Source organism: Orycteropus afer, unplaced genomic scaffold (genome assembly GCF_000298275.1).
Source record: "Orycteropus afer afer isolate SDZICR_OR568_19922 unplaced genomic scaffold, OryAfe1.0 scaffold00016, whole genome shotgun sequence".
NCBI lineage: Eukaryota > Metazoa > Chordata > Mammalia > Tubulidentata > Orycteropodidae > Orycteropus > Orycteropus afer.
Genome location: NW_006921603.1, coordinates 6341000 through 6368737, shown reverse-complemented (window position 1 = coordinate 6368737; position 27738 = coordinate 6341000). Strand labels below are relative to the sequence as shown.

At 38.3% G+C, this 27738-nt stretch overlaps 1 protein-coding gene across 1 annotated transcript in view; it reads left to right on the top strand.

Moving 5' to 3' along the window:
- ANK3 (ankyrin 3) overlaps positions 1-27738 on the top strand; it is a 382716-nt gene that overhangs the window by 191599 nt on the left and 163379 nt on the right. Inside the window, exons 8-9 of the mRNA XM_042783328.1 lie at positions 561-659; positions 20759-20857. Of these exons, the coding sequence (XP_042639262.1) occupies positions 561-659; positions 20759-20857 (198 nt within the window). The remainder of the gene's footprint in view (positions 1-560; positions 660-20758; positions 20858-27738) is intronic.

The following is a 27738-nucleotide window of genomic DNA, read 5'->3' as shown; positions in this document are numbered from 1 at the left end:
TGCTAATAAATGCCCATTGGCACATTTAAGTCTAATGGGCATGGAAAACTCTGGTTATATGCAATACTTTTCAGTCTCGCAGTTTGAGTTACTCTGATCTTTGCTTGACAGCCTAATGCTCAAACTGAATTTGGGGAAGAGAGTACACACAAAGGTGACACTCCTTTAACTCAGTCTCAGCTGACTTAATCAGTCACTTGCTAGTCAGCCATGCATTAACCAATATATATGACAAATTTGTAGGAAAACACACTGACTTAAAAATATAGCACTGTAGCATGCAGAAACCATTTGACTCATGTATCACCTCAGACAAATGAAATACTTGTCCTTGGGACTCACCCTTCAGAGTGACTCCCTTGAAATTCGTATCTTCTTTCAGAGTCTCCTTCTAAAGAAAATCATGTCACAGAAAAACGTCAGGAAACATACTGGTCATAAGAAATAGAACTGGTCATAAGAAGAGATAGAACTGTGGCAAGTTGTGGGAGGTATTGGAAGCAACGTTTTAGTCAAACTGAAGATACCAAAACTGTACTGTTCTTTCTGTTCTTCCACAGAATGACATCACGCCTTTGCATGTTGCATCAAAAAGAGGAAATGCCAATATGGTAAAACTCTTGCTTGATCGAGGAGCGAAAATTGATGCCAAAACGAGGGTAAGAGTGCAATTTATGTACATGCTTATGCTTATTTTCAGGAAATGGGAATACCTTTTCTAATAGCATTGGGCTGGGTAGGAAAAAACTCAGGATATTTTACTCTGCCCCAACACTGGCTTTATTTTTGTTTCAGTTGTTAAAGTCTCTTGGAAAATGACTGCTAAGTTTATTCCTCTTAAAATAGGTTGACCATTCATATTTTAAAAGCTTTAATATAAATTTAAATAATACATAGCTTTAATTATAGAAACCTACTAAGATCAGAAGAAGTCCTGCTGTTGCAGTGGTTAAGCTTTTGACTGCTAACCAAAAGGTTGGTGGTTCAAACCCACCAGCCACTCCTTGGGAGAAAGATGAGGCAATCTACTTGCATAAAGATTTGCAGCCTAGGAAACCCTATGGGGCAGTTTAACTCTGTCCTATAGGGTCATTATGAGTCAAAGTTGACTCCACAGCAGCAGCTTTTGGTATTAAGGACAGAGTTTTAGTTGAGTTGAATTTCATCAATGCTTGGAGGAAAGAGTTGTAGTAACCTACCTTATAACTAAATTGAATTCAATTTCTGCTTGACACTGCAGGTTAGTTTGATACTAGAAATGACAGTTAAAAATAATTGTCTTGGTAGGTGTTTGACATACTGCTTAATTGGTGTAACACACTGGGGTAGGGAAAAGAACTGAGATTTACAATCCTGTTTCAATACTGGATTTAGATGGATTTAGGCAGGCTGCTTTGGATTTCTGGTAGTGTAGTGTCTAAGGCACTTGACTACTAGCCAGAAGGCTGGTAGTTCAAACCCACTAGCCACTCCTCTGAAGGAAGGTTGGGCAATCCACTTCCATAGTGATACTACTTCAGAAACCCAAGGAGGGGTTGCTGTGAGTCAGCAACAACACCAGGCAGGCTGCTTAACCTTTCTGAATGTAATTTCTTCATCAGAAAACAAAATTAATGGCCAACTTGAACGATTGTTCAAAATATCTGTAAACTATGCTGGCATAAAGTAGGCCAAAAGTAAATTCTAACCATTACTAATTCTAGCCTTTATATCCCATAGAAGTTTAATTAGCATTAAACTTGTAACCAAGGGATTTTCTTTTTCAGCATGTAGTGTACTTGATACAAAATGTGAACAAGAGCCAGGCTAATAAAAAAGATTCTCTCACCACGAACATTGCCCTGTTAAAGGATTTAGGGGTTTTCTCTGTCTTGTAATTGCATCTTCTGCAATCCTTTGCTTCCCCTTTCTAAGAATCTGATGTCTGTGTTTCTGAAACTTGTGTTGTATCTGGCACTTGATTAATGTAACTTCTTGATTTGCTACTTCATTTGTTATTCATTACATTTAATGAATAAACCAATAAATTATTATTATCTACTACAGTCCAGACCCAGCTAGATGATAAAAACCATGTGATGATCAAGATAGTATTGTTGCTGTCGTCATGAAGCAGATGTTCTAGTTCATTTTCTGTACTTTGACTATGGCCTGGACACTGACTGTAATCCAGCCCAGCTGTAGATATTCAACAGTTTTTTCCCCCGTTAACAACAAAGAAACCTGAAAGCCATCATACATGTACCTTAAAAGAAACAAGCTTTCTAGAGAGGAAGAGAGAATGAAGATGAAGGTTGATCCCTAAAGTACTGTCTGTTTAGGAAAGGAGCTTGAATTGAGGTCTTACTGCACTGACTTTGCATCATTTTGTTAATAAAGAATTCTGGAGTCAACAATGCTACAAGAGTTGCTTTAAATGGCAGATGTCCTCTGCTAAACATAGGCTCTTCGAAGAGAGTGTAAGGAACAAAATATAAAGATACATTGTTTGTGCCACCTGATTATCACAAGGAGATAAAAGATCACTTGTGAATAAGGTAAGCTTTGTGAAAGGAAATGAGGGACATAGGAGCTGAGCAGAAGAGAGGAGCTTAAAGGGATGCCTAAAGTTTTAGGGGGTGCATGAGCTTGGAATTACCTTACTGTGCCTTCTCTTGATAGTCACCAGTCACCAGGACAGAAAAATGACTTGTTAGTCACATACCAAATATTTATATGCTGTTTTTCATATAGTGGGAGAAGAAAAAGGTATTGAGGAAGTTCAGGTCCTATCTACAGGGGGTTCCTTAATTTCCTAGTGCTTCTATCAAAGAAATACCACAAATGGGCAGCTTTAAAGAACAGAAATTTCTCTAGAGGCTAAAAGTCCAAATCAGGATCTCAGCCATGTTGATTCCTTCCTTGTAAGTGGTGCCAGATACTCCTCGATTCCTTAAAAACTTCACATGGCCTCTGTCTTCTCCCATGTGTGCACTGCTCTATGCCTAATCTGCTCTTTTTATAACTCAGAAATGATCATTTAGAACCCACTTCCTTGGGTATGATCTAATTAGCATAATAAGGAAAACTCTATTTCCAAACAGGTCCAAACATCTGACACCTCCTTGGGTTTCCCAGGTGGTATCACTATGGAAGTAAATTGCCCAGTCTTCCTTCCGAGGAGTGGCTAGTGGGTTTGAACCACCAGCCTTGTGGTCAGCAGTCAAATGCCTTAGGTACTATGCCCCCAGAGCTCCTCTAGGGATTAAGAGTCTAAGATATATTGCGGATGCACAATTTAATCCAGAACAGGGCATATATTATCACAGAAGAGGGCCAAGAAAAAAAAATGAATGTTCTTCTGCATATAAGTATTAGGGATGTGAAATTGTGTATATAAGCAAAATGTGATATGCGAATGGGTTTCTATGCCACTTTGCCTCCTATTCTGAAGGGTGGTTTTATTTTAAATAAAGATGTAAACTTCCTTTTACAGTTTAACTTAAGATTTTTCTCTTCTTCAGTGTTCTGTGAAAGAAATGTGAATATGAAGTGCTGGTGATTCAGGGAACAGAAAATGCTGTCAGTCTTTTGTTGTTGTCCTGCATGGGGTAGGGTGGGAGTGGGGTGTCAGTAGTACACAGGGTAAGTTCCCAGAAGACTATATGGAAGAAACTGTAGTATATACTCAAAATATATAAACTACTGTGTCTTCTCATCATCAAATCATCCCTTCTCTCTTGTTGAAATGACTAAGTAGTGCTTGCACGTGTGGGTGAAAGAGAGGAAGCCAGCTAAAATGTCAGGAAGCATCTAAGATGGAGCTAATGGTCTCCTATCGTCAGAAGTGAAGAAGAGTGCAAAAACACAAGAGCATTTGGAACCAATCAGCCCCAGGACACGATAGCCCTCTAGACCAGAAGAACTAGATGGTGCCCAGCTGAAAGGAGCAAATCTGGAGATCCTAGATGGAGTGGGAGGAAAAACGTGGAACAAAATCCAAAAACTCATTAATGACCAGAATAAGTGGTCAGATGGAGTCTGGTGAGACCCATTCTGGGCCTGGAATAAAACTCACTCCCAGGGGCTGGCTCTCACCCCAATAGTAAACAAGATGTACATGCAGACCACTCAACCCAGGGTGACACACCCACATACTCTGCGGAAATGCATCCCTTGGAGCAATCGACTACAGGGCACCAGAGGGGCAACATTTGCATGGAGGTTTTATAAAAATAATAATAATAAAAAATAAATGTCAAAGCCATGGAGCAAGCCTAAAAACAGAAAGGAGAGTTTTTGGTAAATATTAGTCTTAATCTGAGTCCAGTCAAGTAACTCCAGGAAAGAAAGCTCCTGGAAAATTAAATATTACCATCTGCCTTTCATGGATTGATTTATGTCCCCTCAAAGTATGTGTTGTAAATCCTAATCTCTACACCTGTGGTGTGGTTAAGGAGCTCTGGTAGTATAGTGCCTGAAGCACTTGACTGGTAACCAGAAGGCTGACAGTTCAAACCCACCAGCCACTTCTCAGAAGGAAGGTTGGGCAATCCTACTTCCGTAGTGACACCACCTCAGAAACCGAAGGGGGGTCGCTATGAATTGGGTCCAAATCCATGGCACATAACAGCAACAACAGCAACAACAGCTGTGGTTATTATAGTCTCATTTGGGAATTGGTTGTCTTTGTTATGTTAGTAGGGCAGGATCAATGTAGAATATATGTTCAGTCAGTCTTTTTTGAGGGATATAAGAGATTAAACAAATAAACAGAGTAGAGTGGAAGAGAGATGACAAGCCACATGAAGAGCACCAGAAACAGAAAGTCAAAAAGGCAATGAACTTCCTCCAGAGAGAGCTGACAGAAAACTACTACCCACTTGTGGTATTTCTGTTATAAGAGCACTAGATGCCTAAGGCACTTGACTGCTAACCAGAAGGCTGGCGGTTCTGCCAGCCACTCCTTGGAAGGAAGGTTGGGCAATCTACTTCCGTAGTGATACCGCCTTGGAAACCCAAGGAGCAGTCACTATGAATCAGGTCTGACTCGACGGCACATAACAACAATATGTAACTAAGATACTCCCCGTCCATCATCACACCACATACTTACTACCTCTGTGGCTATCATATTGGACTCAACAAACCTGACCCGATACACACACCAGCCCGCACCCTCCCCCACCGCCCACTTAGAAGCAGGAGAACATCTCTGTATTTCACCTCAGAGGTCAACATTGTAAAGGACTTCATTATCTTGCTCTGTTCCCTGCATGGACAGCTAATCTAATCAAGAATTCAGTTTCAAAGCTGAGTCTTAGAGCCCTTTAATTTAAGGAAGTAAACTCGAATTTTGCAAAGAATAAGCTTGCCAACTGGGAAAGCAGGATGAGAGTGAATTTTATTTCACACTTGGCCCCGATCTCTAGTCTTCAGTACAATTAGCAGGTGGTGAGAGCATGACTTTAGGAAAGTTCTCCCCCTGATTTCTCAGTTTTCTCCCTGGGACAAAAAGGGAGTTCTCTGATAGCACAAGTCTTACCCATCTGGAAGGGCAGTGGACATTGTAACCTTAAGAATAATTAATAACTGTAAAAATCAAGGTGGTGATACTTGAGTTTTCCCTGGAGGAGTTTAGTTTAGTTAGGATCTGAAAAACCTTCCCTTTGGCTAATTTCAAGAAACCTTTTCTGTTTCTTCTACCTCATAGTGCGGACCGGTCTAACCTCATAGTTCCAACCGGTATCATTTAGCTTGTTAACATACCCTCCTGTTGTTGAACAGCCAAGTACATAGAGTATTTCTGCACTCATGGGGAATGTGCTGATATATTAGCATATATTTATCAATGCAAATTTTGCAATCTGATCTATATGCAGCATCTCAATTTTAAAATGATTCATGAAGTTTGTTTACCATTTCAGCATCTTAATGGCTTTTTATTTGTAGATTAAGATGCTTTGCTGAGAATGGTTACTTACAGTGGACGTCTGTATCTTTCCACTTGACTCTTGCTTTCTGCAAAGCCACCATAAGTGTCTGTGTATGTATTGAAGGAAAATAGTTTGCTACGCATGTCCTTTTGTCATTTCATTTTCCTTTGCACCAGTCCATAGCCAAATCAGAGGCTTATTGTGGACTCTAAATCAGAACCGTTTTGTAACTGCACCATCTTCTGAGTTCTTTTTTTTTTTTTTTTTTACTGATTCCTCATCCAATAATAAAGGTATATCCTCATATAAGCCCATTATAGCCAAAGTTACACCTTGGCATTAAGATGCAGATAATCATCTTAATATCGGTAGCATGCATTTTCTGGCACGTACTAGAAGCTCAAACCCACCAGCCACTCCTCATAAGGAAGATTGGGCAATCTAGTTCCCTAGAGATGTTGTTGTTGTTATGTGCCATCGAGTCGGTCCTGACTCATAACGACCCCTCCTTGGGTTTCCGAGGTGGTATCACAACAGAAGTAGATTGCCCAACCTTCCTTCCTAGAGATAGCACCCTGGAAACCCAAGGACGGGTTACTATGAATCAGAATTGACTCAATGGCAGTGAGTTTGGGTTTGTTTGTTTATTATTAGATGCTCAGTTTTAGTATTTACTGTATATGTCAAAATAAGATACACTCTTTAGTATTACATTTACCAAAAAGTCTAACTTACTTTATACTAGTGCTGTAATAATATTTTTCTGCCTAAAGTTAATGGCATCTAATCCATTTAAAAGAATGAAGGGATATTTCTGTGCAGGTGTATAAAGGATTTTCAGAGTACAATTCTGGGAAGATGTCAGGGGACACTTGGATCTCCTGTAATTTTAGCCTGTGATTCCTGAGATATGCAACTTGTTAGAATTCTCAGGTTAAATTCTAAGGAAAAGGAAATATTGGTCTTGACTTTAGATTTTCATTATGTTTCTAGAAGTGTGATTGCCTTGGTCAAAAATAAATCCTTGAAGAAAATATTAATTATTTCATAATCATAAACCTCTCTCCCAAAGAGAAGATTCTAAAATTACACTTCCTCCTTGAAGTTCTAGGATAGACATGTTGACCAGAGCATTTGAAATTGTGCAACAGACTGAGTTTCTGCAGTAACCAAAACTAACATGACTATATCTCTCCATGTCATACAAAAATGTGTTGGTTTTTTTTAAATTTTTAGATCACAACTATAAGTTAATTAAAAGCAATTATTGGTATTAAAAGGACAAGTCATCATGAAATTAAAAAACATGTCCTTAGTCTTCCAAATGTGAGGGAGTCTTTTTGAGGAAAATAATGTTTTGACAATTTCAAGGAGTTCTGAGAACATGGAGGAAGATGATATATGTATAAGTCTTATAATGATTTTACCCCAGATTGGAAGCCCCATTTCCCTTTCTAAAATATAGATCCAAAAGTAAAAGTCACAATGGGTAAATTTCATATGTCATGTCAGCCTAGTCCTTGAACAATCTATAAGGCAGGTTCAGGACAGTTATTACATTCATTAGTTGCTATCTGGTTTCAAGGGCTGGTGCTCAGAAAGTAATCTTTTTTTTTTTTTTTTCCCCTCCTCTTTTCCCTTGTTGTATGGTGGTAATTGCGCACCCATTTCTTTTAAATAACCCTACATCAGCCAGGCACATAAGTACTCTATAGTTATCAACTATAAACATCTTTAATTATCATCCCTCCCTAATGGGAAAGATACAACAAATAAATAAGCCATTATTGTTTTTTTATCGTGAACATTAATTTGATTTTCCCCTGTAACATAAGAGCTGTATAAAAAGCACCAGTACATATTTTAAAATAGGTTATTTGATATCTACCAACTGACATGTTAAGTGTTCCCTTCTATATTCATAGAAAAAGAACTCATAAAGTAGCCTATGATAGAAACAAACACAAACCCCAATGACGCAGTGTATGAAGCCTATACAGCCTGTTTTTACTCTAATGTGTCAGTGTTCTTATTTCTAGCAATGATAGAGTAGCTTGCATTGGACTACACCTCCCACTGATAAAGGTGAAAAACTCTGTGCAAAATGTATTTTTTAAATTGTTCGAAGGCACTGGAAGGCAACCAAAAGCAGACATAAATTGGAGTGGATTCAACTTTTGAAAGAACTAAATCACACAGGATGAGATTTATATTTATATGGTAGGCATTCTCCATTTAGCTTAGTATGGGGCAACAGAAATCAGGCAGAGATTTTCAGTTTTATTGGCATGAGGAAACAGTCAAGTTTGGGAATGTGAAAGTGGACGTATATTTAGAGGAGAAATCCCTGAAAAGAAAACCACAGGAGAATGCTAAAATCCACTTATAAATGCCCCCAAAAAACCCCTAAACGGTGTGTGTGTGTGCAGGGCAAAACTCCATGAAATACAGAGGGAAATAGCAGTTGGCAAACTGACAGAACAGAGAGAAAGTTCAGCAGCTGCCCACTGCACAGAGGACAGAGTTTGGAGATTAGTTAGAGCGGCTTAGCAAATACCTTCAGCTGATGTTTATGCAAATTCCAGAAGAACTGCATGTTAGGAGTTTTGACTTTGCCCTAGACCAAAAAAAATCACTCTAGGAATTAGGGCAAACTGAAGACTTGCCATGAAAATCATAAAACGAAGCTCCTACAAGTCCCACATGATCCATCAGTAATTTCATTCCCTGCTAGAACAGAACTCAACACAATTCAAAAAAAGCTAACAAAACTCAGAGTCTTTACAACATACTATTCACAGTATCCAATATGTTACTTAAAAATTACTAAACAGAGGAAGCAGGAAAATGTGATCTATAATGAAGAGAAAAATGAAGTAATAGAAACCCATGAACTATCCAGGAGACTCAGATTTTGGAATTAGCATATTTTTAAATAACTGATAAATATATAATAGGGGAAGATAAGAGGAATTTCAAGAGAAATATAAGAAACTATGCACATATTTTTAAAAAGTCCATAATGGAAGGCCTTGAGCAGAAAACCACACAATGTAAAATTTATAAAAAGAATGGTGTGATAAACAGCACATCGGATATAAAAGAAGAAAGAATCGGTGAACTTGAAGACAAGTCAATGAAATCATCCAAACTGAAGCAGAGAAATAAAAAGTATTTAAAAATAAACACTGCGTCACTGACCTATAGAACAATAGCATCCAGACTAAATACATACAATGACACCCCAGAGCCTGAGGGGAGGGAGGAAATTATGTGTATATATATATCTCCAAATTCAATCATAAGCTGCAGTCCCCAGATCCAGAAACTTACCACTTTCTAACAAAAACCCAACCCTGTTGCTATCAAGTCAGTTGCAACTCACAGGGACCCTATAGGACAGAGTGGCACAGCCTCCGTAGAGTTTCCGAGGCTGCAGTCTTTGCAGAAGCAGACTGCCATATCTTTCTCCTGCAGCACAAACTAAGGAAGATAAATATAAAAAAAAAAAAAACACAGAGGCACATCATACTCAAACCACTGAAAATCAAAGATAATGAGAAAATATTTAAAGTAGCCAGAGATGAAGATACATTAGAAAAAGGGGCACATGTTAACATGTTATCTGTTAACATGTTATCTGATAACATGTTGACATGTTATCAGGAAGCCTGGAGGCCCAAGACAATGGAACATCTTTTAAGTACTGAGTGAAAACTTCCATCAATCCGGAATTCTACATGTAATAAAAATATATTTCAATAATAAACGCAAAATAAAGATAAACCAAAGCTGAAATAACGTTTTGTCACAGCCAGACTCACACTAAAAAAAAAAAAAAAAATAGTAACCACAATTTAGAATCAGAAGAGAAATAATACTAGATGGACATTTGAATCTGTATGAAGGAATAAAATCTAGAAATAGTAAATATGTAGATAAATATAAAAGACTTTGCTTAAACTCTTTAAAAGTTAATCAACAGTTTAAACAAAAATATCATTCTGCTCTGAGGTTTTTAATAAAGATAGAAGTAAAATGTGGTATTTATTGCACAAGAGCTAACACTGGGATTTTAATACTTTAGGATTCTCATATGTGATTGGTATATTAATTCAAAGTAGATTGTAATAAGTTCAGAATAGCTTACTATTGTAAATCTCAGGGCAACCATTAAAGGAAATAAAATAGTTCATCAAAAAGCCAAAAAAGAAAATAATGACAAATTGATGATTCAATTATTAGAACATTGACTAATAGTGAACTTAAGGGAAGACAAGAGGGGACAAGTACAAAACAGGTTGCATAAGGTGTGTTCTAGGCTCATGCTCCAAGTAGGAAGAACAATAGAAATTATATTTATTATTATTAATTTCATTTCGACATATTGCATGTATGGCAACAGAATAGGAAAGGGAATTAGATGGTCCTCCTTTCTAAGTATAAAGGGAGGAGTGGTTAAGTGCTTGGCTGCCAGTGAAAAGATCAATGGTTTGAATCCACTAGCTGCTCTGCAGGAGGAAGATGAGTCGGTCCGCTTCCTTAAGGATTTATAGCCTAATAAACCTTCTGGGGTGGTTCCACTCTGTCCTGAGTCAGAATCGACTCAATGGCAATGGGTTTGTTTTTTGGTTTTATGTGTAAATGGCTGAAATGAATCCTTGATTTTAAAAGGACATTGGATTCAGATTTTTATATTTTTTAAGAAGTTACTTGATGTAATAGAATCCAGTTCTTCAGATGGAGGTAAACCTAAGTGTAACTTCAGTTCCAGCCACTTACTTGCTGCATGACCTTGGGTAGGTACATTAATCTTTGTAACTACTACTTCTTCTGTAAATGAAACTACTAATGCCTTTCTCATATAGTTGTCATGAAGATTAAATAAGGTAACAAATACAGGGTGACTGGAACATAGAGCACGTTCAGAAAATGTTATTTCATTTCCGCTTAAGCCAAATCTACACCTGCCTAAACACAAACAAAATGAGGATATATCATAAATTTTTGGTGCTATGAGAATAGCTTAGCTAGTAGACCATAACTGATGCCCTTTTGTTTATTTATCATTATACTTCTATTCTCCTAAATACTATCTTCATTTTCTGTAGTTTCAATTAAATATCACATCTTGTTTTACATCCACAATGTAGGAAACATATTTGCACAGAGTTCTCTCTGCTTGACTTCCTTTTCCTTCTCTCTAGTGAGGTTTTTCTTAGTAGGAAGAAAAGAAAGGGACACAAAAGACACAGATCAAAATAATGTCTCTTCTTGAAAATATTTCCCAAGTCATGAATTTGTGTCACTTCAGTATTGGCTTTGGGCACATTTGACCCACTAAGAATGTATTCTGGGTTGACAAGGTGTGAGGAATCAATATCCTGTTCCATGCTTTTCAGAACAACGGAGCCTAGAAAGAAAGTCTTTCTGACCTTCAGATGTGCAAGGTTTTGCTCATAGGGTAAGACAAGAGAGCATTTGTCCAACAGTAAAGTGCAGTTCCCCACTCACTAATAAGATTATTGTCACTGAAATGAAATATGAGATCTGGACTAGCCAGTTTTGTTGTTTCAGAATTCTGCCCATGGGAATAGTTGTTCATTATGTTAGAGCTTTAAAAAATCAAGGGAATTGGAAAAAAAAAAATGCAATTTCATTTCCTTTCCTTTCCGTAACGTTACTATGGCAAATCAGCATCACTTTCTCTTTCTCTCTCCAGTCCAACTGCTTATGCTGCCTTGATTGAGGCATCCTCCCTGGAGCCCCAAGAATTGTCTTTGCCAAGCATTTTTCATCAAGAAGTCGACACTGTAGTATGCATTCAAAGAACGGCTCTTTAGTCCAAGACCTGTTCTCTGTGGCACTGTACACTAGTTATGAATTTCTCGGGTTTGGGAGAAAGTAAAAATCTTTTTCTTTTCTTTTCTTTTTTTTTTTAACTGTTAAAAACATTGTTCTAATTTTATGGATAGGAACTCACCCATTAACTCCTATGTTATAAAGCACAGTATCCACAATGGCTCTTGTTTAAGGTTATAGTATTCTGAATTAGAGAAAGGAGAAATCTTATTTAGAATGGACTCTGAGGGTTAAGGAATTATGCTCTTAATTCTAATCCCAACAAGTTATTTATTCTATTGAAAATTTTACTTTTCTGAAAAGACAAGAAGATATTTTAATAGTACTTCTGAAGTTTAAAATGAGTCAACTCTCGAACAAAAAGATATAACAGGAAAATAATTTTAAAAGAGTTGCCAGAAAACCCATCCATTCACTCACTCAATTTATTTTAAAAGTAACTCTGATGTACAGGTACTGATTTAAGTCTTGTAAGAAATCCAAATATGCCTGAAATTACCTTATCCTCAAAGACTAATTGCAATGATAAGCCATGTTCACAAATAATAAAATGCCAGGTAAAAACATATGTTCCATAAAAGAGATACAGAAAAAAATAAGACAAGAGTTCGTTCTAGAGGTAGGAAAATAACATCTAGTATTGGAAAACTAGACTTGAAGACAGTAATAATTTGGACCTTGAATAAAGAGAAAATGGGGCTTTCAGGTAAACAAAGAAATGAGGAAATGAGAGGTTTTTGCCATGAGCTGCAAAGAATTTGTTAACTGGAGAAGGGAATATGGAATGGCCAAGTTAAATTTCAAGCTTTGAGTTGCAGTACTGATGGATTCTATGGGCAAGATACTGAATGATGCAGGAAGCATCAAAAGGAGATGGAAAGAATACACAGAGTCACTGCACCAAAAAGAATTGGTTGATTTTCAGCCATTTCAGGAGGTGGCATATATTCAAGAACAGATAGTATTAAAGAAGTCCAAGCTGCACTGAAGAAATTGGTGAAAAACAAAGCTCCAGGAACTGATGGAATGCCCACTGAGATGTTTCAACAAACAGATGCAATGCTGGAAGTGCTCACTTGTTTATGCCAAGAAATATGGAAGACAGCTACCTGGCCAGCCAACTGGGAGAGATCCATATTTGTGCCCATTCCAAAGGAAGGTGATCCAACAGAATGCACAAATTATCAAACAATACCATTAATACTACACACAAGTACAATTTAGCTGAAAATAATATAGAAATGGTTGCAGAAGTACATCAACAGGAATGGGCCAGAAGTTCAAGCTGGATTCAGAAAAGAATGTGGATCAAAAGATACCATTGCTGATGTCAGATGGATCTTGGCTGAAAGCAAGAATACGAAAAAGATGTTTACTTGTGTTTTATTGGCTATGCAAAGGCATTTGACTGTGTGGATCATAACAAATTATGAATAAAAAATTATCAAGAATGGGAATTCCAGAACATTTAATTGTGTTCATGAGGTACATAGACCAAGAGGCAGTTTTTCAGATGGACTAAGAGGTTATTGCATGCTTTAAAATCAGCAAAGGTATGCTTCCAGGTTGTATCGTTTCACCATATTTATTCAATCTGTGTTGTGAGCAAATAATCTGAAAAGTGAGACTACATGAAGAAGAACAGGGCATCAGGATTGGAGGAAGACTCACTAACGAACTGTGATATGCAGATGACACAACCTTGCTTGCTAAAAGTGAAGAAGATTTGAAGCACTTACTGATGACGATCGAAGATTACAGCTTTCAGTTGGATTGCACCTCCACATAAAACAGAAATCTTGACAAATGGTCCAAATGAGCAACATGATAAATGAAGAAAAAAAAAAGATTGAAATTGTCAGGGATTTCACTGGACTTGGACCCACAATCAATGATCACGAAAGCAGCAGTCAAGAAATCAAACAACGTTATTTATTGCATTGGGCAAATCTGCTGCAAAAGACCTCTTTACAGTGTTACAAAGTTGTAGTGAAAAGACTAAGGCACACCTGACCCAAGCCATGGAATTTTGAATTGCCTCCTATGCATGTGAAAGCTGGACAATAAATAAGGAAGATTGCAGAAGAATTGATTCATTTGAATTGTGGTGTTGGAAAAAAATATTAAATAGACTGCCAAAAGAATGAACAAATCTGTCTTGGAAGAAGTACAACCAGAATGCTTCTTCTTGTGTTGTTGTTATGTGCCGTTGAGTCGGACCCGACTCATAGCGACCCCTCCTTGGGTTGCCAAGGCAGTATCACTATGGGAGTAGATTGCCCCATCTTCCTTCCAAGGAGTGGCTGGTTGTGTGAACCGCCAGCCTTCTGGTTAGCAGTCAAGTAAGTGCTTTAGGCACTATGCTATCAGAGCTTAGAAGTGATGATGGTGAGGCTTTGTCTCATGTACTTCAGTCATGTTGTTAGGAGGGACCAGTCACTAGAGAAGAGCATCATGCTTGGTAAAGTAGAGGGTCAGCTAACTAGAGGAAGAGGCTCAAGGACATGGGTTGACACAGTGGCTACAACTATGGCCTCAAGCATACCAAGTATCGTGAGGATGGTGCAGTGTTCCGTTTTGTTGTGCATCGGGTCACCATAAGTGGAAACCAACTCAATGGTAACTAACAAGTTAAACCAGTATAACAAGTAGTGATTTTGAAAGGCTTTGAATGCTATCCTGAGCAGTTTAGACTTGACATAGTAGAAATAATAATTACTAAAGATCTTTTTGAACACAGGGGTTTAATACAGGGGTATCAGAACTGTCCCCCCCTCTCGAAGAACATAGGCCTTTTTAGCTGGCATTTTATTATTTGTGAGTATGTTTTATCATTTCAACAAGCCTGCTCTGAGGACGAGGTTTATAGTTAAGGCCTACATGAATCTCTGAGAAGATAACTCAGCATCATGTCCATGAAAGTTGCTTAATAAACAATTACTGAGTGAATGAATGGAGCGAGTGAAGGTTTATAATTTACTGTTTATAATTCTAGTTATAATTCTCAAAAAAACACCTCACTGCCATTGAGTAGATTCTGATTCATAATGACACCTGTTGGGTTTCCAAGGTGATAAATCTTTACAGAAGTAGATTGCCCCATCTTCCTTCTGCAGAGCAGCTTGTGGGTTTAAACACCACCCCCTTCAGGTTAGCAGTCAAATGCCTTAGGTACTAGGCCACCAGAGCTTCTTTCTTTTTTTCTTTAGTTGACTAAAAATTCCTGCCTTGGTTCTTGTGGTGGTTAAGGTTATGTATCAGTTTGGCTGGGCTGGTTTTGGGCGGCTGGGCAGTTGAAGGTAGTTACTCCCCATGATGAGACTGGCAGCCAACTCCATGGTGGAATCTGCTGTGAGCAGCTGAGTAACTGCTTTAGGGATGTTGTCTGCTTCCCATATATAAGGAGAAGTTTTGGGAACAGTCTATAGCTTTTTGGAACGCTTGGACCCTGCCTGTAGCCAGGTCTTCATTCAGCAGCCTGCCATGCTCTGCCAATCTTGAGACTTTTAATGGACTTGAATCAATGGCCTGCTGTGTGGTTTGGTAATAAATGGATTGTGCCTTTTCACTTGTTGACCTTGGATTTCTCAACCCTAGCAGCCAGTAGCTGCCGGAGTGAAGAGATGCCTCTATCTCCAGCGGGCCAGGAGAAAGAGGCAGAGCTGAAGGTCGAGGGGCTTTCACCCAACTCCTAGAGCCTGGCACTTTGAACTCAGACTTCTAGCCTCCAAAACTATAAGAGAATAAACTCCTGTTTGTTAAAGCCATCTTATTTGTGGTATTTTTTTTAGAGTGCCACTAGGTAACAAAAACAGTTCTCCTTTCTAGTTCAGAGTAGACTCAGGAAAGTGAATGATAAACCACACCTGTTTAGAAGCCAAAGAAGTTAGTCCAAATTTTAAATGTTTGGTTTTTTTGAACAGAAAATTGATATTAAATCAAGATAATGCCTCTAAGTGTAAATTATTAAATGGAAGATACTTGTCAGTCTCACTGTGGATCAGCTTGTCTTGTCTGTTTTCATGACTGTGAAAATGATGACCTTACATTAAACTTTCAGCATTAGTTTTCCATTGACCTGTAAATGCTCCAACAGCTGGGCCAGGGCTACCTATCAGCCATCCTGACATCCTATACAGCTTCCTGGTGAGGCATCTCTCCTGCAAGTATTTTGGCTATTTGAAAAGCTATACACGTTTGAAAAGTGCCAAAGCAAATTTGTAGACAATCCAAAGGACTCAGCTACTTGCGAAAACAAAAAAACCTGTTGTCCTCAAGATTTGTACTCATAGCAACCTTACAGAGCAGGGTAGAACTGGCCCGCAGGGTTTCCAAGGTTGTAATCATTACAGAAGCAAACTGTCACATCTTTCTCCTGGGGAGTGGCTAGTGGGTTCAGTCTGCCTTCCTTTTGGATTATAGCCAAGCCCCTAACCACTGCATCAGCGCTCCTTAACTGCTTGTAATCAATGTTAAAAATACCACAAGTAAAACTACAATTCAAAGAATTGTGCTTCAGGTAGCTCTTTGCAATTCAACTAGAATTGAAGAAGTTTACACTGGGGGAGCTAGCTGACTTTATTATTAAAGCAAGGTGAATAAAGAACAATGGCTAGAACAGCAGCTGTTCACTGCTCTTCTACTGATGGGGGGGAAAAAAGTAGAACTTTTCCTTAAAAGTCTTTAGATTCTGCAGGGTTTAGACAAATAAATTTATTTTCATTTATAAAGAAACTTATTTGCTTAAAAAATCTAACACATGAAAATAAGAGGTAATGGCTCCAGAATGTAGGTTACCAAACCAAACCAAACCAAACTTACTGCCCTGGAGTCAATTTCAACTCATAGCGACCCCTCCTTGGATTTTCAAGGCGGTATCACTATGGAAGTAGATTGCTCAACCTTCCTTCTGAGGAGTGGCTGGTGGGTTTGAACCACCAGCCTTCTGGTTAGCAATCAAGTGCCTTAGGCGCTATGCCACCATAGTTCCTAAGGAGGGGTTGCTATGAGTCGAAATTCACTCCATGGCAGTGAGTTTAGTTTGGTTTGGTAACCTATGTTCTGGAGCCATTACCTCTTATTTTCATATTTTCAAAAACAAATTTTTTTCCATCAGTAGAAGAGCTGTGAACAGCTGAATGTAGGTTAAAGAACACTAAACAAACAAAAAAATTCACTGTCATCGTGTCAAATCTGACTCATAGAGTCCCCCATTGAATTTCTGAGGCTGTAAATCTTTATGGGAGCAAATTGTCCCATATTCCTTCCACAAAACAGCTGGTGGATTCAAACCGTTAACCTTCTGGGTAACAGCTAAATGTCTTATCTGCTACACCAACAAAGCTCTTTTAAGGAAGGCTAAGGGTGGTTAAGAGGAACTCTGATAGTGTAATGGATAAAGCATTTGGCTGTTAACCAGAAGGTCAGTAGTTTAAACCCACCAGCCACTCTGCAGGAGGAAAATGGGATGATCTGCCTCCATAGAGATTTACAGCCTCAGAAACTCAGTGGGAGTCGCTGAGTTGGAATTGACTTGATGGCAGGAAGTTTGGTTTTTTGAGTTATGTTATTATGTGCAGTACAGTCAGGCCTGACTCATAGCGACCCCTCCTTGGGTTTCTGAGGCAGTATCACTAAGGAAGTAGATTGCCCAACTTTTGAGTTAAGGGTGGTTAAAAATTTTAGCCTAGGGGTTTATCTTAATAAGACCTCCTAAGCCATCTCTTGATTTCCTGGCAAAGAAGCACATAGCTCCAGCATAATTCTTTTAGCCTGCACAGCCTTGGATAAATAATTGAACCTCGTTGAACCTTAGATTCTTCATTTATAAAATGAGGATTATGCATGCCTTCCTTCTAGGGATAATTGTAAGGATAAAATGATATAAATGTCTTGGATTTGCTTCTAAATTACAAAAGAGAAGATGTCAGGATATAGATGGCTCGAGATTGGCCAAGAGGTAACTGTCAAAACTGAGCGGCCTGTGCATAGGGGCTCATATGCTACTTTAGTCTGAAATATGTTTGAAAGTTTCCATAATGATTTTTTTTTTTAAAAGATATACTAAATGAAAATGCATGTAAGAATAGTGCACTACTTCAAAGGATTTAGGTGTTGATGGTTAATATTGATTTTGCTTTTATCTTGCTCAGACTAGTCGCTGGTTAAAAATTCATGTCTGTTGTTATCATTTTTGTTTTAAAGTGAAACAAAACCAAACCAAACTCACTGCCATTGAGTTGGATCTGACTCATAGCGACCCCACCTTGGGTTTCCAAGGCAGTATCACTACGGAAGTAGATCACCCAACCTCCTTCTGAGGAGTGGCTGGTGGGTTTGAACTGCCAGCCTTCTGGTTTTTTAAAGAAATTTAATGCTACTGAGATAGGGCAAGTATTTTAGAAAACAGTCATACCTTATTGCTTATATATTAGAATAATTATGCTTACTTTCAGATCTCACATAATCTAGAAAGTGATTTGAATACACACAATCAAATTTTGATGTATTTTAAAATGTAATTATTCTTACAGTAGGTATTAAGTGTTAAGGACAATAATCTTCAAATAGGGGGACTTTTCCATAGGGTTTTGGGGCTGGTTAGATAATTTTATGTGAATAAATTTCCACTTCCTTACCTACCAGGTGTTTTCTGAGAGTTTGATTTAGGTGTCTTGCTGACTCTCCTTCCTACCTGTCCTTTGTCAGAGGACATTTCAGAGATTAAGATAGATTTTTTATTTATAATCAGTTTCTTTGAGCAGGACCAAATGACTTGTGAACCAAGCAGCATCCGTACCCATAGTGGAAAGGAGCTCCCACGACAGGGGGAGAAATGTTAAGGGTTTATAGAGCAAGAATAAGGAAGTGAAAGTCTTAATTAAGACTTGACATTTGTAAAATAGTGTAAAGGATATTGAAACAAAGTGTAGTCAGAAATGGAGTGAGCTAGTGATCACAGTCTCTTATTGCCAGTCACAGAGGCACCCTGAGAAACTATTACCATAGGCATGGGATACTTTGTGGGTCCCAGGAGGGGAGAGACAATAACTCCAAGGTCTGTTATCAGGTTATCACCTAAACAGTTTGGGACAGTTTTGATGTTCAGTCTTTAGGCTCCAGCTAGTCTAGAGGGTATAAATTTTTATTTTTACACCTTTAATAATATTCCTTCCCACACTACCCCCATTTCCATCTTAAAGGTCTAACTCTTAACCCACATGAACCCAAGATGCAAAACCATTCTTGGGAGGGAGAGGGTTTAAAATATCGGTGTTTGTGATGAGAACTACAGTAGTCAACTGACTGAGTAACAAATTGTCTATTCAGGTGGTTTTGACTCCATTGCTTTCAACAAAAAAAATGAAGGACTTGATCAAGTTGTCCTATGCTAGATCACTGAAAAGAATATTTGATAAAAGACTATGTGTGTTGACATGTAATTCAGGAGTTAAGAGAATTAGTAATACTCTTTTAACAAAAGACCATCTACTTACTGATACAAATAAGAGTTATCAGCATTTACATCTGTTCTGGTTACCTAGTGCCACTCTGACAAGAAATATACCAAAAATGGGAGTTATCCTTACAATTTGGAAGCTTTAAGTCCAAGTTCAAAGTGCCAGGCTCTAGGGGCTGGGTGAAAGCCCCTCAACCTTGGAATCCAGCTCTGCCTCCTGCTCCTGGCCCACTGGAGCTAGAGGTGTTTCTTCACTCAGACAGCTGCTAGCTGCTGAGGCTGAGAAAACCCCAAGGTTGACAAGTAAAATGGTATAGTCCTGTGTTACCAAACCACATGGCAGGCCATTAACTTAAGTCCATTGTAAGTCCCAAGGTCGGCAGAGCATGGCATGCTGCTGAACAACAACACAGCTACATGCAGGGTTCAAGTGTGCCATAGGCTAGAGACCATTCCCAAGGCTTCTCCTTATATACAGGAAACAGACCACATATCCAAAGGCAGCTACTCAGCTGCTTGTGGTAGATCCCACCATGGAGTTGATTGCTAATCTCATCGTGGGGAATAACTACCACCAGCTGCCCAGCCACTCAACCAGGTCCAGCCAAGCTGACACAAAAACGTAACTACCACAATGTCTATTACAGCAAAAATTAGAAATAGTATTGATGCTGAACCTGGTATCTCTCTAGCAATAAGTGGTATTCATTAATGGATCTATGAACTAATTGTGGACTAAATAAATAAATAAATAAGTGCATTTCATTAAGGGATTGTTGTTGTTGTTGTTGTTATTTGCCATCGAGTTGGCCCCGACTCATAGCGACCCCTCCTTGGGTTTCCGAGGCAGTATCACTACGGAAGTAGGATTGCCCAACCTTCAATTTTTAATAAATTTTGCCATTGTTTAATAATAAAAATCTTAGTAACATTTTTGCTATTTTGATCAATCGTGTTCAAATAATTGTAATAATTCCAATCAGAAGATTTACTTTTGAGACTTAGATGTTTATGTACTCAGGAAATCTTTAAATCTTTCTTCAACTTAACTTTATATTATTTTGTGGCAAATAAATATGATATGGTAATCAATAAAAGCATAAAGTTACATTACGTTAGGATAGAATTATGTGGGTGGAATGGAAATAGAAATGCAAGGAAAAGGAACAATATGAAATTTCTATAATAGATTCCTATTTTAAAATTTTATTCATGTATTTTTTAAATGGTGGATGTCAAGTTACTATAGTATTTCAATCCCGCTGGATATAATGGAACCATGAGTGATATCTTTAAATGTCACTATTCTGATGTGTGGGAAATTACACACTTTGAAAGTACTTAGACTAGAAAATTTGTTTTCAAATTAAAAATATGAAATTATTTTATGAGATATATGAGCCAATGTTGGAAGCTCACTGCTCTATGGGATGTTGGATGCTATGCTGATTCTTGAAGAAACACACTATAGTTCTAGAATTTAGGATGGACTCTAATAGAAGACATTGGTTTTGCTCAATAGGACGGTCTGACACCGCTGCACTGTGGGGCAAGGAGCGGCCATGAGCAGGTGGTGGAGATGCTGCTTGACCGAGCTGCTCCCATTCTTTCAAAAACCAAGGTAATTTCTTCATGGATTTTTGGACGCTAGGCTGTATTTAACTCTGAATTTTTGACCTGGTGTTTAACTCAGTCTTGCTGAAGTCGTATTGAAAATGACATAGTTTTAAATTTAACAAATAAAGTAACCTACAGATAAGTTTGGATTGATGAAGCCTTTATGATTAATAAATATACCACCAAGTTGTGTGTATTTCGTGATTTTTGTTTTCCAGGAATACTTACTTCTTGCTTGATTTTACTTCACAAAATTTTTACAGCTCAGAAATGATTGTTTGTTAGGGAAAGAACGACTAAAAGCTTTGGATGCTCTTAAATTCTGGGTACTACCTTCTTTCTCTAGTCTCTCAGTTTATTTCTGGAGAATTCACAGACTATTAAATTGGCCAAGGATATTACTTAGCTTATAAAGACTAGAAACTTTGGAAAGATTGAATCTTGAGTGGGCCTTTGAGAAAGCTGACACATCTGAAAGGGGTGTATGATGATTACCTGAAAAAAGTTAATGCTTTACTAAGTGTATTTTTTTTTTTTTTTTAAGGTAAAACTGAAATAGGACCAAACACAGGTCCCTGCCCAGTGCACATTCAGGCCAAAAGAGTTTACACATTGAGTGATTAAGAGGAGAGAAAATTATTTATTGCAAAGAGACAGGGGTCTTTTTACCCAAATCTGATTCCCTGAATCTAAACTGAATTACTGTTTTTGTAAGTTTCAGGAGAGAAGTTTATGCATATTCATAAATATTTCAGGAATTTGGATATGAAATAGCTGATGATTGGCTGGAATTTCCTTTGTCTTGGTTTAAAGGGACATTCTTTTTTAATGCAGTGCGCTTGCGCAGCAGATGAGTCACGCCGGCCTTCCTGTCATCAGCTGGTCAGGGCTTAGGCGGAGAGGAGAATGTCACTTCCCAGCAACTTCAATCCTGTCTGCTCCAACATGCATGAACCCAGGCCAAAGTTAATTTTCAAGTTGTTTTCTAAGACACATTAACGTGTTTATCACCTGTTTCTAGGGGAATAGCAGGAAAGAATGTGCAAAATGGCTTTTTGTTCTGTTCAGCTTTTAAGGAACTGAGTTTATTGTATTTACTCATCTCTCTCCAGCCATGCTCTGGTAGCATAATGGCTAAGGCACTTGACTGCTAACCAGAAGGCTGGTGGTTCAAACCCACCAGCCACTCCTCGGAAGGAAGGTTGGGCGATCTACTTCCATAGTGATACTGCCTCAGAAATCCAAGGAGGAGTCGCTGTGAGTCGGGGCTGACTCGACGGCAAATAACAACAACAACAAATAACAACAACAACAACTCTCCAACCAGAGTCCTTTTTATCTCAACCAGGGTGGATAAACAGTTGAGAGTAATTATGTTTATTTATTTCCAACCAGGTCCTATCTGTTCTAACCTTCTGTGCTAACCAGGGTGTGGGAAATTGTTGAGCTTTGACTTTACACGTTTTCAAAACCACTTGACATTATTTGAAAATGAATATTTTCTAATAAAGTTTAGAACTTACAAATTACATGCTAATCATTACTGTTTTTATTGCACCAGTTATTTTTGGAAGCTATATTAAGCTTAGAAAGAACCTTACCTGCTAAACATTGAAAGCACATGTTTTCCTTTTTGCATCCTGATTAGTCCTTCTTCAGCAACTCTAGTGAGGACTGCACAGGATCATTGTGGTCTAGACAATTCCATCACTCATTTGAAATGCAGCATTTATATTGGTGAGGTGTTAAAGGTGTGCTATCCAACAGTTATGCAGCCATTTGGCTGTGTTCGATAAATTTTTCATTGTATGTGATGATATTTTGGCATTTTTGTCGTCCCCCCCTTCCCCCGTAATCATATGTAAGGAGCTCTGGTAGCACAGTACCTAAGGTATTTGACTGCTAACCAGAAGGTTGGTGGTTTAAACCCACCAGCCTGGTCCATGAAAGGAAGATGGAGCAATCTACTTCTGTAAAGATTTATCACCTTGGAAGCCCAGTGGGGATTGCTGTGAGGTGGAATCTACTTGATGGCAGTCAGTTTGAGTTTTTTTGGTAATCACATATGATCTTCTCTTCAGCCCTGGTAGTCTGGTAATTCATAGCGAAGTGCTATAAAGGGGGTCTGTTTTCTTTTACCAGCTGAGAATTTAGCGACGCTCAACTGTCAGTCTTACTTCTTTGACCATTTACTCCCTTCCGTTTCCATGGAACTCCTGTTAACTGGATATCAGACCTTACAGGTTTATTCTTGGAGTGTCTCCTCTTTTTTCTCCTATTGTTCATTTTATTATCTATTTGTTCTTTTTCTATATTTTCCTGATTGTTTTCAATTTTGAAGACTATTTTTTCTTTGTTTTCTGATAACCTCTTAAAGTATCCTGTTCTTGTTTTGTTGATGTAATGTCTTTTATTACCTTTCTGAAAATATTCAAGATAGATATATATTTTATATAACTTGCTTTTGCCTGTCATATGTTTCCTCAGATTTTCTTTTATCTCTTTGTTTGCTTTGACTTTATCATCCATCTTGGAAGCTTTCCTCAATGTCTACATATGGACATAAATGTGAAGAACTATCATTTGAGTGGAAACTATGAAAATGTGGGCAGTGCTTATTGATCAGGTGGTGGTGGGTCAGAGTGGTCCTCTAATGTGAGAATCTGTTGTCCTTTGTCTGGGCGGTTGAGTCTTCTGAGAGAAGAATCCTCCAACCTCTTACAGATTATACCTGTATGAATACATTCTGAGTGAGGGCAAGGTAAAGGGACTGTCAGTCTCTCGTCCTCTTCACATACTATAATTACAAAGATGGTAACCAATATCTACTTAATGAGTGCTATATGCTGGGCTCTAGATACTTTATATATATTAACTCATTTAATCTGCACAATAACTCTTTCAGTGACTCTTATGATTATTATTATTATGTATTTCATGGATGTGTGGGAACTGAGACCCAAAGAGATGGCAGAAAAAGATTTTACCCTAGCCACTCTACTTTCAGAAACCATACTTCTAACAGCTGCTCCACAGTCCTTCCTTTTTTTCTGAGCGCCTCTTCCCAGTTCAGGTGCTTATCACTGCCTCATTCCCTGGATCCACACTCTCTCTGGCTCATCTTCTCCAGAGTCTACTAAACTCCTAGTTTCCTGCAGGGTAGAACAGGGCAGTCATTGTCTTTGCTGGGCTGGGAGGTGTTAGAGATTAAACTAACAGCTTCATAGGTAGGCTTTGACCAATCCTGCTTTCAGCCCCAAGCCTTATCTTTATCTTCAAGATAAACACGTTCTTCCTCCTATTGGATTTAAGAGGTGAATTAGCTGGCCTTTGTTTCTTACATGATGTGCTGGAGCCAGATCATATATGACTCATGACAGCCAGCTGTGTGCATCTCTTTCTAACTTCATGTTCAGTAAAGCACATTGGTAGGTTGGAGTTAGTCCTAGTGGGAGAATTTTTGCCATAGGAATTGGCAAATGCTATATGCCAGGGTTTTCCTTACTTCACGAGCCAGTTATTAAACACATTTCAGCATGCCACAGATCCTTAGGTTTCATTCTTCTCCCTTCTGCTGAATTACCCATTGCCATCTAGTCAATTCCAACACACAATGACCCTTTAGGACAGAGTAGACCTACTTTGTGGTTTTTCTAAGGCTGCAAATTAGAGGTCCTTCCTGCTAGATTAGTTACCACATTTAAATCCTTTTTTTTCCCCCTAAAATTTGTAGACATTTTCATCTGTTTTTGCGGCCTTTCCTGTGTGTGTGTGCGTGCACACTTGTTTGTTTACCTTTCAAATTCCTTTGCTGGTTTTTAGTGGTGTTTTGAGAGAGGATGGAGATAAACACACATGTTCCACCTGCTTTGTGTAACCAGATGTTTCCCTGTTCACTGAGAACGAACTCTTTACCAGAATCTGGCTGCTTCATCTCCTCTTGTTCTCCTTGTTCACTGTTTTCCCGCCAAGTAGCCTCCTTTTATTTCCTGAATTACACAAGCTTGTTCTCACTTTCTGTTCCCTAAGTTTGGTCCTAGACTTCCGTGGTTCCTTATCACCATTCATTTCTCAGTTTAAATGTCTTCTTAGACCTTTTGTGAATACCCACCCCTTCCAACTTCACCACCACCCTCTGAAGTCACTATCGTTTGACCATATTTAATTTCCTTCAGAACTCTTAACGCCACTTTGAAATTATCTATGTTTGTTTATTTGGTTGCCTTCTGGCTCTCTTCAGTGGAATGAAAGAAGGAACATTGTTCACTGCAGTACCCTAAGTACTTAGAACTGTACCCATCACATAGGCATTAAATGAATATTTCATGTTTCTTTTCCTTTGGTTACATATATTCAGAACAAATGCTCTGTTTTCTACTTATTTTTAAATCACTGAGAAGTTATAGCAAGCTTGTTTATAAATAATGAGGGAAAATAATAACAAAATTGAACTAAACTCCTTAGTGGCTACGGGTAAGTAGTAAGTTACACAGTTCAGTTATTATAATACTTGATAAATATGTCTTGGTATATATTCAGTGAATAAATGCATTCCTAGCTTGAAAACAATCTACCCAGTCCTTCAGAGCTTTGATCTTACTGAACTCAGAAAGCTGCTGACACCGCATCCGTATTGCAACTTTGTGAGGGTACCATATGTCATAAGACCTCTCCCCATAACACATAAGGTCTTGTCTTTACTCTTCCTGTCCTTCCTCCATGATTTTAATTTTGTCACTCATGTGTCCTTATTTTGTGTATCATTAGAGAATTCATTCTGTTAATTGACACTGCCTCCCATTTCGTTTCTTCCCTGAGTCATTTGTTCTCTCAGATTTTGTTTCTTTGTTTACTTTGGGCTTCCCTCTAAGACTGTACCAAAATATAAAGCAAAGGAATGTTTTGGCAGCAAATAAACTAGTGCATATGCTCGTGGGTGGCAGTATTTCAGATGGGAAATGTGCTCACCCTTTGCATCTTAGTTGCTAAATTTTATAGATGGAAATATCCTGGTTGACTGACAATGTATGAGGTCTTTACATTTATATATAAATAACATAAATATGATTGAGCTCTTTTTGCACATACATGGCTCTATGCTCAAAAATTTTAACCAGGAACTTCTTTCCTTCAAGAAACACAAATAGTTGAGATATAAGGCAGTGCATTTATAATGTCATGAAAATAGCTAAAGGAAAATTTATTATTATATTTTTAAAATCTTGAACTCCTCTTTTATGTCATTCATAGATAATAGGAAGAAATAACTTGACCCAGAGTTTTCAGAAATTCTCATCAACACATATTTATCATTATCATTATCATTACATTATTTTCAAAGTTCATTGATGACAATTCTTTTGGAAACTGAATTTGCTATCAAACTACTTTCTTTTCCCCACAACATGATAAATTAGGCTACAGTAGTTAATAGATACACTATTGAGGGAGCTCTGGTAGTGTAGTGCCTAAAGCACTTGACTGCTTCAAACCCACCAGTCACTCCTCAGAAGGAAGGTTGGGCAATCTACTTTCGTAGTGATACCGCCTCAGAAACCCAAGGAGGGGTCGCTATGAGTTGGGTCCGACTCGACAGCACTTAACAACAACAACACCATTGAAAATTGAATTCTCTAGGAATTTTTCATGCTGCCTCACTTTGCCTTCATATTTACAAGACTCATGCTTAGAAAGACTGACCTCTTAATACATTATTTTTGCTACCATCGTTAGGAAACATGCACTGAATACTAAATGTCATTCTAACCTTTTTTAAGGTTTCATTTACCTTTGACCCCATTCGTGTCTTCTCTCAGCTCTTAAAATGAATGTTTGATTCATTTCTTAATGCACATGACTAACTGTGTCATTGACCCCAGTTGATCTACCTAAGTTAGGAAAGCGTGAGTTAATGAGTAACTCAGTGCCTTGCCTTTCCTCCTCACAGACACATGGGGGCAGCCAATTGATGGAAAAGGAAAACTTTCCTTTCTGCATTGATGTGACATGAAATGTGTTGTATTCAGATATTTCTGAAAATTGAGTCAATATATTATTCATTATGAAGTGTTAGTAATGTTTAAAGACAAAATAAATTTCAGCCTCAGCAATATAAATCTGTTCCTGACTTTATTTTTATCCTTTTAAACCTTAAGAATTCCAATTCATTGGAATTCAGTAAATAATAACCAAAAACCAACTAGCTGCCATTGAGTTGATTCTGACTCATGGCCACCCCATGTGTGTAAAGTACAACTGTGCACAGGATTTTTAATAGCTGTAATCTCTCATAGGTAGATTGCCAAAGATAATGTTCTGTACTGTGCTGTGGTGAGTAGTGACTTGGGTCTTAAAAGCTAGTGAGTGGCCATCTCAGACACAACTGCTGGTCGTTCTCCTTCGGGAGGAAAGAAGCATGAAGAAAATCAGAGACTCAAGGGACCAATTAGTCCAAAGGACTAATGACCACACAAACCACAGCCTCCACTACCCTGAGACCAGAAGAATTAGAGGTGCCTGACTTCCACTAATTATGCTCTGATCAGTGCCACAGAAAGTCCTGGAGAGAATGGAAGGAAATAGTAAAACAAAATTCAAAAACAGCAAAAAGACCAGACTTATTGGTCTTATAGAGACTGGTGGAACCCTTGAGACTGTGGCCCTGAGAAACCCTTCAAACCTGAAACTGAATCCACCCTGGGGATCACCTTGTAGCCAAACAACAGAGAAGCCTATAAAGTGACCAGTAAAACTCATAAGGAATGTGCTTTTCAGAGCAGTTAACCTTACGGACAGCATCTGCCCAGAAACAAAGCTCAGAAGTCAGGAAGGGGCAGGAAAGAAGGACTAATGGATATGGGGAACCCAGGGAGGAAGCAGGGAAGA